This window comes from Pan troglodytes, chromosome 13, assembly GCF_028858775.2.
Source record: "Pan troglodytes isolate AG18354 chromosome 13, NHGRI_mPanTro3-v2.0_pri, whole genome shotgun sequence".
Taxonomy (NCBI): domain Eukaryota; kingdom Metazoa; phylum Chordata; class Mammalia; order Primates; family Hominidae; genus Pan; species Pan troglodytes.
Genome location: NC_072411.2, coordinates 91,505,119 through 91,517,622, shown reverse-complemented (window position 1 = coordinate 91,517,622; position 12,504 = coordinate 91,505,119). Strand labels below are relative to the sequence as shown.

Sequence of the window (12,504 nt, the reverse complement as noted above, 5' to 3'; positions counted from 1 at the left end):
TACGGTTTTAATTAGTATTTATTTGATGACTAACAATGCTGAAGAATGCTGACATTAATGATGTTAAAGAAGTTTACTCTGAGAAATTAACTCTTTTCAGAATAATGCCAAAATAATGCTACAAAACTTAAGACTAAAGAAGCATGCCGCTACAGTGATGTCCGGAGGCTTTTCATAGCATTTGATTTTAAAATAGTAAAGTAACTGTTAACAGGGAATGGCTGAAGAAATCACAGTATAAAAACATCAGTTATAATTTATGAAAAACATGTTAGTATACACACATGCTGCAATGTTAAGTGAAAAAAAAGATGAAAAGACTTCTGATCTTAATTCTTTTCGGGCAAAGTTATTTTATGAATGTTAAGAAAAAAGCCTAGAAAGAGATTCTTTAGTTATCACTGGTGAGATTATAGGTTTTATTTCCTTATTATATTTTTCTGTAGTTTCCAAATTTTCTATAGTGGGCATATTAATTATGAACATTAATTAATTAACATATGGGAGGCCATGATTTCTAAAGACACATAGTCTAAGAGAGTTTACAAAGGCAATAGGACAGAACACACAAAAATAAGGATAGTCCTAAAAAATCTATACCATAAATACATGCTAAAGCAATGAAGAGGCTTCTTAGTTACTAACACAAATATAGTAATTCAAGGGAATATAAAATCACTGTAACATAAAATGCTCAGAAGAGAGATTGCAGGAAATAAATTTTAGGTACAAAACAGAAAACGAACAAAACAAACTTTACCTCGTTTCCAAAGGCAATGCACTTGGGTGACTGGTTTATGTAATCCAAAACGAAGGACAGCTCCTTGGCTTCTACTTCCTGGCTTGATGATTTTGGCAGTTTCACTGAAACCAGCTGAAATATATCTAGCCAAAGAAAGCTATATTAATATAAAGCTTCTCTAGAGAGAGCAAACATGTGCAAGGAATTTATTCTTTTTTTTTTTTTTTTTTTTTTGAGACAAAGTCTTGCTCTGTCGCCCAGGCTGGAGTGCAGTGGCGTGATCTCGGCTCACTGCAACCTCTGCCTCCCAGGTTCAAGCAATTCTCTTGCCTCAGCCTCCTGAGTAGCTGGGACTACAGGCATGTGACATCAAGCCTGGCTAATTTTTGCATTTTCAGTAGCGATGGGGTTCCACCATGTTGGCCAGGCTGGTCTCGAACTCCTGACCTCAAGTGATCCACTCATCTTGCCTCCCAAATTGCTATTATAGGTGTGAGCCACTGTGCCTGGCCCTATGAAACTGCTAATCAGTACTCTAGAATTTATTTGATGCAAGATAATAATTCTAGGCTAATCTTGAACAAAACATACCTTAAAGGTGGACTCTTTGTTTGAATGAGCAAGTTTTAAATGGAAGTCTAATTCCATAACTCATGTATATAAATGCCCCAAATATATAGAAATACAAATCTGGGAGGCCGAGGCGGGTGGATCACGAGGTCAGGAGATCGAGACCATCCTGGCTAACACGGTGAAACCCTGTCTCTACTAAAAAAATACAAAAAATTAGCCAGGCGTGGTGGTGGGCGCCTGTAGTCCCAGCTACTCGGGAGGCTGAGGCAGGAGAATGGCGTGAACCTGGGAGGTGGAGGTTGCAGTGAGCCGAGACTGTGCCACTGCACTCCAGCCTGGGCGACAGAGCAAGACTCTGTTTCAAAAAAAAAAAAAAAGAAATACAAATCAACTTGTATCTTACTGGTGCATTTTACATTCCAAAGTATTAAGCTGGGTGTTAAAATGGAAAAAGAATATGAATGTTGGTCAACTGAGTAGCTAAAAGCAACAAATCATCTGAGAGTTTTCAGAAATGCTATGATGGGCCTGCCATAATATTAGGGTAAAATCTCCTTTTCTGTAATACCGACACATTCTTCTCTTTATATCCCTTTAAAAAATATCTCCTTAAGCGTATTCTTTTTACTCAGAGTAAAAGCAAAAGTCCTTCCAATAGCCTATGATGCTAAATATAATCTATTCTCCACTGGCTCACTTCCGCCGGCCTCCCTTCTCCAACACAGCTGCACAGCCCTTCTTCCTCTCATTTAGTATTTACTCCTCCTATGTTGCTCATTTCCCTCCCCTGCTTTATTTTTCTCTAGACCACCTTTCATCTTACTGTATCATGTTAACTAATCCAGTCAGTTTACTACTGGGACTTAGAAGTGTTTTGTTTTGTGCAATCATAACAGTATTTAGCACACGGTGGGTGCTCAATTAGGTGTTGAATGACTATATGACACATAGTCAAGAAATAATACCATCAAAAATAACACGTAAATGAAAGGCTAATTTGTTTTTAAACCAGAGAAGTAACTGCAACATGATTTATTCAATTTTCTATCAGAGAGTCTGGTTTTGGGCTGTGGAACACAGATAACACAAAAAGGGTACACATATATATATGTATAATACATGTTTTTGTATTTGAGTATGAGAGGCCAGTGGTGCAGTAAGCAAGCCAGCTAGCACAGGGGATCTTTTCAAGCCTGACTGACATTTTTATGTAGCAGCTATCCAGATTTTCTTATGCTGGGTGCCCATTATATGCCAAGTACTGAAGATTAATAATAGATCTCATTATGAGAAGAATTTAGATTACAACACAAGATCTTTACTTTAGATCAGTCGTTTTCCATCCTGTCTTGCATATTAGACACAACTGAGAAATTTTTCAGTAAACTAGGCCCCAGCACACAGAATCTATTTAAGTTCTTCATGTGATTCTTATGTGTAGTCAGTGTTTAGAATCATGGGTAAAAAGTTTTGCTAGCAGCTATTGGCAACTACTTTTCCAAGTGAGGAATCATGGAGTGAGTACAGGAAGTTGTTACCAAATACGAGTGATGAGCAGAATCACCTGGGATGATATTAAAAATGCAGATTCCTAAAGTACATCCCAAACCTAGTGATCAACTACCTGTCAGGAAGATTAGGAACCTGAATTTTTCGTAAACATGTGAACTGTTATCAGAAATCCACGTATTCAACATACGAAACCGAACTTAAAAAGAGTGCTATGTTTGAAGTAGTCATCTGGCAAGATGACTTAATTATTTTTAAGAACGTTGCCATCTCCAGAACATTTTTTGAAATGTCCTTTGGAGGTGGTTTAGTGATCCTCCCACCTCAGCCTCCTGAGTAGCTAGGACTGTAGCCACCACATCTAACTTACTTTTCTTTCTTTTTTTCTTTTTAGAGACAGGGTCATGGTATATGTTGCCTAGGCTGGTCTCAAACTCCTGACCTCAAGCAATCCTCCTGCCCTGGCCTCCCAAAGCACTGGGATTACAGTTGTCAGCCATCATGCCCGGCCCCACTATCATCTTAAAGCTGCTTCATATTCTTCATTCTGAACACAACTGTATTTTATGGAGGACACCATAGCATACAGTGGCATTCCTGAATGTGGGGATCAGAAAATTTCTATAGATGTGTCCTCATGTCAGTGTTCTGTTTTATCAAACTCTATGGTAAGGGACAATTATTTCTAATCACTGACAATATTCTAGGAATTCCTAAAATGCTGATGCACAGCAGTTTCAATGGACCATTGTTCCAAAGACAGTGAAAATGTAATTAATAATAACTTAGTCACATTATTGGTTCTTAATATCAACCAATTTTTTTTTTTTTTTTGGAGACAGAGTCTCACTCTGTCACCCAAGCTGGAGTGCAGTGGCGCCATCTCGGCTCACTGCAAGCTCCACCTTCTGGATTCACGCCATTCTCCTGCCTCAGCCTCCCGAGTAGCTGGGACTACAGGTGCCTGCCACCATACCCGGCTAATTTTTTGTATTTTGTTTAGTAGAGACGGGGTTTCACCGTGTTAGCCAGGATGGTCTAGATCTCCTGACCTTGTGATCTGCCCACCTCGGCCTCCCATAGTGCTGGGATTACAGGCGTGAGCCACTGCACCTGGCCAATATCAACCAATTTTCTATGCCATTTCCACCCTGACTTAAGAAAGTGAGAAGTGTTCAATGATAGATAAATGATAGTGATGCTTAATAACAGATTTAAGTTCAGTAGAAAGACAAAATTCTATCTACCTTTGTAAAGCAGATTTAAAATTTGAGGTCTGCAATCTACTATTACAACCACATAAAAAATAATCCCTCCCTCACTGCATATTTCAGAATTCATACAAAGCATCTCCAAATGAGCACAATAATGACAAAAGCAATTTAAATGCCCATTCTAAAAACTGTTGGCTTCAGATTAAAACCAAAATGTTAAATTTTGAGGAACTGTAAAATGTAAAGAGCCACTCAATGCCATATATAGTAAGTTAATTATACCGTACCTGGTTTTTCTTTATTCACTATAACAAAGACAGAATCCTCAGCTTGGGCAAGAGTAAAGAGGGCATGAAGTTTACATCCAACTATGAAAGTCTGAAAGATAAAGAGCACCATAGTGTTTACTGTCTGTTCCCTCCAGTGGAACATAAGATCCATCAAGGCAGGGGTTTTTATGTATTTTGCTCATTGCTGTATTCCCAACATAAGGAGAGTACCTGGCCTACAGAAGACAACTAATACATATTTGTTAAATACTCTTTCGAGTTTCCTACATATAGACCTGAAATGGTATTGTATTGAATGTATCATAATTTTAACTGACATCAAGGTCATATTTAACTTTTTTCCTACCATAAACAATGCTATAAGGACTTTGTGTACAGGCCATTATTCTGAGGTGAGACTGCTGTAGCAAAACGTGTTTATTGATTTTCAGTTTTAACTCTCATTGGGTAAAAAAGTGCCTGTTTCTCCATACTTTACCTATCACTAGATTTTTTTTCAATCTACAATTTGGCTAAATTTATGAGGGGAAATATTGTGTCATTTGTTTTAATTTAGATTTCTTTATTAATGAGTTTAAGCATCTCTTCATATTTATTGGCTATTTGTATTTCTTTTCTGTGAATTTACATATTCCTACTTTATGCCAATTTCTTCTACCAGGCTATTAGTTTTTCCTTATTGGTTTTTGGGAAGATTTTTGTATATTTGGAATAATATCTTTTGTAAATATCTTCTTCCAGCTTTAACTTGTCTTTTATAAGTGGAAAATTTTTATATAGTCAAATTAATTTTTTTGATGTTATTTTGTAACTTGTTTAGGAAGTCTACTTAAATATTTGGCCTTATAGAAACAGTACATCTACCATTAAATTACATTGCCTTTTTTTATTCACATAAGGAAAAGTAAAGATCAATCCACATACCTTTATTAAGATGCCATCTATATAGTCCCACAGTTTAATTGTGCCATCAAGGGAACAAGAATACAGCTAAAAGGGTAAAACAATACAAAATTGATTTTAAAAAAAAGAAATTCATCAAGATATCAAATGAATAATTAAATGTTGATCAGGGGCATTTTCTATTCATTAATTCACTGTTAACCTTAAAGAGGTAGAGTCATTTATTTATATTGCTTCTGCAAAACAATCTTTTCACAGCTTTCTGCAAGAAGCAGATCCATCCATTTCAAGTTTTAACTAAAAGAGAGAGGAAAAAAGCCAACTTTCTGTTTTGAAGAGGGAGATGGTAAGGTTTTGAATGAGATATGAAAAGCACCAAGGTGCAGTGGCTGACACCTGTAATCTCAGCACATTGGGAGGCCCAGGTGGGTGCATCACTTGAGGCCAGGAGTTCGAGACCAGCCTGGCCAACATGATGAAACCCCTACAAAAATTAGCCAGGCGTGGTGGCACATCCCTGTAATCCTAGCTACTTGGGAGGCTGAGGTTGCAGTGAGCTGAGATCAATCACATCGCTGTACTCCAGCCTGGGAGACAGAGTGAGACTCTCCAGAAAAAAAACCAAAACCAAACCAAACAAAACAAAAACACCCACACAAGAGCTTGTTGCTCTTCCTGCCAGAACTCAGCTTACTCAGTTTTATTAGCCAAACTCCTTTCACCTTATATGAGCATTAAGGGAGTGCTTCTCAAGTGACTGAAGAATATTCTGCTTAAAAAAATTTCTTCCAATCCATCAAGGACCAATACTTTCATAAAATACAATAGAAATTATAATATGCTTGGATGCTGAGGCAATGTCAAAGTGTTTTGTGACACTCACATTCTGTACTCTTATACAGAATGGTAACTAATGGTTTAGGACACTGGTCTGTGGACCATACTTTGGTAGCACCAGAAGACCTTACTAACACATAGGCTTATTTTTGTCCCAGTGTACTTAGTTTTATTAATACTAAGTTTCCGCTAGATTTTGTTGTCGTTGTTATAGGAAAATACTTTGCTTATAATGTTTACAAAGAATTTTAATATTTTTAAAGAAAGTGGCAATTTTAGGATTTCTGCAAATAGAGACATGGACTCAGAGAAGAGGAATGTAAAAATGTTGGAGTAAAACCATATTATCTATCCAAGTCAAAAAATCATACAAACTAGGAAATTTATATCACAATTACTGCATATGAGAATCATAAATATGGACTAGTTAAATGTAACAAGTCAAACATATAATTACTGTCAAAACAATGGTTAATACACAAACACTATGACTCCTAAGTCCAGAACTGCTGCCCCTGCACCTCAACCAAATCTGATAAAACTGCCCTTCTCTAATTTTACTCACTTTCAGTCATCCGAAACAAAGCTTTTATGAATTGTGTATATGTTTTTTTGGCTATAAAACTTAGTATATGGACTTCACAAATTTCAATTTTAACAAAATAATAGTTTTGCTATTAAAAACATTCAAATACTACACACAGCGATAAACTTTTGTCAAACCCTCAGAGGACGGCAAGCATAAAATATGTACTTGGATCCCGTAGAAAAGTTACTTAACTTTGATTTTTAGGAGTAGCTCATTTAATTTTGGAAAGAAAAGATCGGTGCTACTTTATTTCCTTTGGAATAAAAGTGAATGGCAATGCAAATCCATCCTTAATCAATAACTTCCAAGTTGGCTGTGACTAATCCAGGAAAATGGAATTGGATTAAAAATAAGAGCAAGAACAAAATATTGTTGAGATAAAATTTTAGTAGATTTGCCGAAACTTAAGAACAGAATTAACATGACCATTTCATTATTCTTAAATACTGAGAAAGAAGGGCTGCTTTGTGGGGGACGTGGGAAAATCTGGACTAAATTAAATTCCCAAATTTGTCTTGAAACTAACTAGTTGACCCACTCACCAAACAAATTTTCTTATCTAGACACTGGTCTTAAGACTAGGCAATATCTAGTGTAAGCCAGAGCCTTACTTCTAAAGGAACATATCTACCAAATCAATACCACCTGGCCAACATTTTTCAAAATGTGTTCCAGAAACCAAATGGTTCACAAGTCAAGTAAGTTTGAGAAACACCAAATACTACATACCTCTTTTGGATATTCGCAATGCATGTAAGGGAACCTAAAAAGATTACAATCAACAAATACATTTAACTGTGCCTAGCCCTGAATTTCAGAAACTCATACAGCCAAGAATATCCTTCTCAAGTAATACCTCTTAGCATTCTGTGGAACAAATGGTTCACAGAATACGCTATAGGCAATGTAATTTAGCAAGTGGAAAATACCCTACAACTGAAAATAAGCAAATGTTTTACTTATAACCTGGAAAGTTTCTCAGTCAAATTCAACTCAAATTTTTCTGTCAAGAACAAAGCCAATCTTAAAGTATTCAGCTATAAACTGTTTGACACCTGTAGATGGTTGTTGGGGTTAAGCTGGATTCCAGTCACCAGATTTCTGTGTCCATGCAGTATGTGTACACACTCCTCTGTAACTGTGCTGTAAACTTTAACAAAGTCTCCAGAGACACAGAAGATATACCTGGAAAAAAAAGAAAGAAAAGTAAGTTTTACATACTGTATTAGCCTGTTTTCACACTGCTGAAAAAGACATTTTTCATCATTGTTTCAGTGGTCTTGAACTCCTGGCCTCAAGTGATACGCCTGCCTGGGCCTCCCAAAATGCTGAGATTACAGGTGGGAGCCTAGCACCTGCTTTACATATCTCATTCACCCTTACCATCTCCCTCTTCAAATTTATAAAGGAAAGAAATTTAATGGACTCACAGTTCCACGTGGCTGGGGAGGCTTCACAATCATGGTGGAAGGCAAAAGGCATGTCTTACATGGTGGCAGGCAAAAACAACTTGTGCAGGAGAGCTCCCCTTTATAAATCCATCAGCTCTCGTGAGACTTATTCACTACCACAAGAACAGTATAGGGGAAACTGCCCCCATGATTCAGTTATCTCCAATTGGGTCCCTCCCACATGTGGAAATTATGGGAGCTACAATTCAAAATGAGATTTGGGTGGGGACACAGCCAAACCATATCACATACTCAATAGGTAGTAGGATCTTTTTATTGTCCATGATAAAAATGCAACAGACATTTCTTTTGGTATAGTTTAAGAATTGTATACTCAAATTTGTGTGCCTTTTGTCTATGGGGACATCTATGACCAATCAGTTCATTAACTCAGAAGAGATTATTAACTCAGAAAAGATTAATGATGCCAATATCATATCTCTTGACTGTTTGTAGACAGAGGCTATAAATGGAATTATCCTGCAAAAACAGCCAGCTTAACCAAGTTGCCTGCTCATTAAATGGATGCAGACACTGTACTAGTCACTATCAACTATTACTCTTCAATAGTACTGCCAACAGCAGTGTTTTTCCATGTCCCCAACATCTCCATGGTTCACTGGCAACACCAGCTTACAAATGGTAAGTCAAAGGTTCTGCTCCAGTTGGTGAGGTCTGGGCCTTTTGTACAGAAAAATACAAAGACTTTATTCCATTTTTGTTTCTTGTTGCTGAAATGCTAGCTTTGCTTTGTCTTTCTGGATTTGTGGATTTCTTCCATGTAGCAGCAGCTACTAAATTACTAAAAGTGGTTAAGCTACTTGGGGCACTGTTTGACTACTTTCACGATATTATCACAGAACAAGGCGCAGAAATATAAATCTTCTTGTATCTTCCAAGTAAAAAGTATTTGCTCTGTGTCTATTATATTCATAGCAGTACTCTCTTATTTATGTTTTCACTTTCCCTGGTTTTAATTACCTACAGTCAAGATCAATCTGAAAATATTAAATGGAAAATTCCAGAAACAATTCATAAGTTTAAAATTGTATGCCATTCTCAGTAGTGAATTCCCTTGTCTCACCTGAGACATGAATCATTCCTTTTTCCAGCATTCTCTGCTGTAGACACACCTGCCCGTTAGTCACGTAGAAACTGTCTAGGTTATCCTATCCACTACTGCTGTACTGAAGTACTTATGTTCAGGTAACCCTTATTTTACTTAATAATGGCCCCAAAGTATAAGGGTAGTGATGCTGACATATTGTTATAATTGTTCTATTTTATTAGTTATTGATGTTAATCTCTGTGCCTAATTTATAACTTAAACTTTATCATAGGTATGTATGTATAGGAAAACATTTACTATATAGAGTGTCTGGTATTACCTGTGGTTCTAGGCATCCACTGAGGGTCCTGGAACATATCCTCTGTGGACAAGGGAGAGCTACTGTATTACAACACACTAAATTTGTTGCAAACTGGGACCACTACTATCCTATTTTATTAGTTCAAGACACTTGATTTTCACATGTTCATCTCTTTGAAATTAGAATGCATCTTATAATCAATGGACTCTTGTAAGTGCTGTCAGCCAGGAGGCATGGTTGTATGAAATGGTATAAGATCAAGAATGTATGAGCAACAAAGCATTTGCAATATATAACCTGCCCTTTGGCTGGAGCCTCTTCTCCATTCCCATGAGTACTTCAGTTCAGAAGCTTAACATCTCCAGCCTGGGCCACTCTTCAGGGCTTCCTACAGTCTCCAGGTACAGTCCTTCAATGCAGCTTTCACAGTCACACCAGACTAATTTTGCAAATTTGACCATATTACTTGCTCAGATAAAGTTAAAATCCTTCACTGTTTTCCCTCTGACTTTAGGAAACTATCCAAATTCTTAAGGCTTTGGTAGTCTGATCCCAGTCTAACTTGAACTACTTTTTCACTTAACACTGTGCTCTATTAAAATAGTTCATAACTCCAACAATTTCCCCCATCCCCCAGACACACCCTATCAATATGAAGAGGTCCTTTAGATATGGCTTCCTTGAGACAGTGGTGGGTAGGGGGCTACTGTTGGCCAAGAAAACTTTCCCTATTTGATTCTGATAAGCTTCCTCAGAAAAAAGGAATATCCTCTCTTCTTGTTTCTCAGCATAGAACAATGGCTTCAATTACTTAAACGCAACCCTTCAAAGTCAACTTTCTCTCCATGGTTTTGCACTCTCTGCTATCTACATAGAACACGTTTTCTAATTACTTCTTTTTTATTTCCTAAGAGTAAGCTTATTTTTTAACTTTTAATTTTGAAATAATTTTAGATTTACAGAAGAATTACAGAGTTCCAGCATACGCTTCACCTAGCTTCCACAAATGTTAGCACTTTACATAAGCACAGCATGTTAGTCAAAACTAAGATATTAACACTGGTACATGACTATTGACTACATAATTTATTTGGAGCTCTTCACTTTTTCCATTAATGTCTTTTTTATGTTCCTAGACCCCAGTCCAGCATACCACATTAGTTGTCATATCTTCTCAGAACCTTCCAATCAGTGACAGTTTTTCAGTCTTTCCCATTTCTCAGAACTCTTGACTACTGCTTTAAGATTCAGCTCAGAATTTTCTCCCGGAAGCCCTTCCTCATCTTCTCATTCTAGATCAGCACCCGTCCTAATGTGCTTCTACACGACGGTGGGCTTAGCTCCATCACAGAACTTACCACAAGGCATTAAGACTGTCTGTGTACTATGTTTCTCCTCTACCAGACTGTGAGTCTTTGAGGTGAGACACTGTGTTTTCACTGATTAGAAACAATAATAAGTCAAACACAAATGGATTCGAATGTCAGCTTTATTATGTATTAGCTGAATGATGTTGGAGAATTTACTTAACCTCTTTAAACTTCACATCTCCACTTACAGTTAGCCACTGTAAAATGCAAATAACACGTTCTCATAGAGTTTAAGTGAAACATTGCATGCAAATACAAGCTTAGCATACGCAGCAAGCACTCACTCAATAGGGATAATACCTTAACCTTGTAGACTGGAAGGTGTGTAATGCACCCACCACAACACCTGTCACATAGGATTCAACTTTGTTGAGAAAGTGAAGAAGTAAGAAATTAGGGATGTTTCAAGTCGGAACCAAGATTTAAACTAGACTCTGAAGGATGTATGATTTAAGGGGTGGGAAGAAAAAATAGCAACATAAGCAAAAGCAAGGAAATGGTATGATTATATACAAGACACAGATAATGTACTTATCTGACAAGCAAAGTGTCTATAATGGGTAGTATCAGGAAACAGTTGGGTAGGAAGAGTTGAGCTATATCAGAGAAGGGATTGAAAGCCATATAGAGGAGCTATAGTTAAGGAGGCAACAAAAAACTGTTAAAAAGTTCAGAGCAAGACTAGAAATAAGAGTTAGAGTAATAATGTTATAACAGTAACAACTTAGGAAAATTGTTACAGCAGCAATACTCAGAATGATCTGTAAGGGAAAAATACTGAGTTTGGGACATTAGCTTGTGGGCAATTTAGGAAAGTGAAAGGCAAGGATGACTCATTGTTTCAGTTTTCTCTACCCTAACAACCCCAGTGCAATAATTCACAGCACCATATAACTGTGGGATGCCGCAGAATGGGATGCAAACAGAACTGGACTGAGAGTCAGTAATATCTAATATGGGAACACCAGGAACTTACACGTATACCCACATGCCCCTCAGAACAACCTACTCAAGTACCTAGAACAGAGTTTTTGTTCTAGTTTCAAGAGGAAGCCGCCAAAATTCCACAAGTCTGTCTTTTTATGATTTTGGCTTTCTTGATAAGCACCTTGAGGTAAAATACAAAATTATTCCTCTTTGTATAAGGCAGCCAATCCCTTGTGGTACCTTGTAGATAATATTCAAATCTTTGCTGAGTTCATTAAAATCCTGTCGTTTGTTAGATAAATGGTTTTAATTATTAGCTTATATATAGATGACAAAAAAAAAATCTCTAAATCTTGACCAAGTTCTCCAAACTTCAGTCCTGAATTTCTACCTACTACTAGCTATATCCACCTGGTTGTTTTACAGGTACCTTAGAGTTAATAACCCCGAACTGAACTCTATCTCCCCATTGACATTGACTGTGAAATCACTCTAAAACCCTGTCTCTTTTCTCCATGTTCAATATTACCTTAGTTTGGGCAAAAGTGATTTCTTGCTTGGATGCCTGCACTGGTCTTCTAACCCCTGGTCTCTATTCTTCCAGAGTCTTTTCCTGCCATCTCTTATACCCTATGCTGCAATTACACTGACTTTACATAGAAGGCTCAATCCCCCCAGTTTTCAAGGCCCCCAGATTTCAAGCTTGTTTGCCTGGCATTCCATCCCCCT

At 37.2% G+C, this 12,504-nt stretch overlaps 1 protein-coding gene across 1 annotated transcript in view; it reads right to left on the bottom strand.

The window, feature by feature from the left end:
• Positions 1-12,504, bottom strand: part of WDR75 (WD repeat domain 75) — a 34,170-nt gene that overhangs the window by 19,350 nt on the left and 2,316 nt on the right. The window contains exons 2-5 of the mRNA XM_001164827.5: positions 7,713-7,842; positions 5,253-5,318; positions 4,326-4,416; positions 761-885 (exon numbers count right to left, since the gene is read on the bottom strand). Of these exons, the coding sequence (XP_001164827.1) occupies positions 761-885; positions 4,326-4,416; positions 5,253-5,318; positions 7,713-7,842 (412 nt within the window). The remainder of the gene's footprint in view (positions 1-760; positions 886-4,325; positions 4,417-5,252; positions 5,319-7,712; positions 7,843-12,504) is intronic.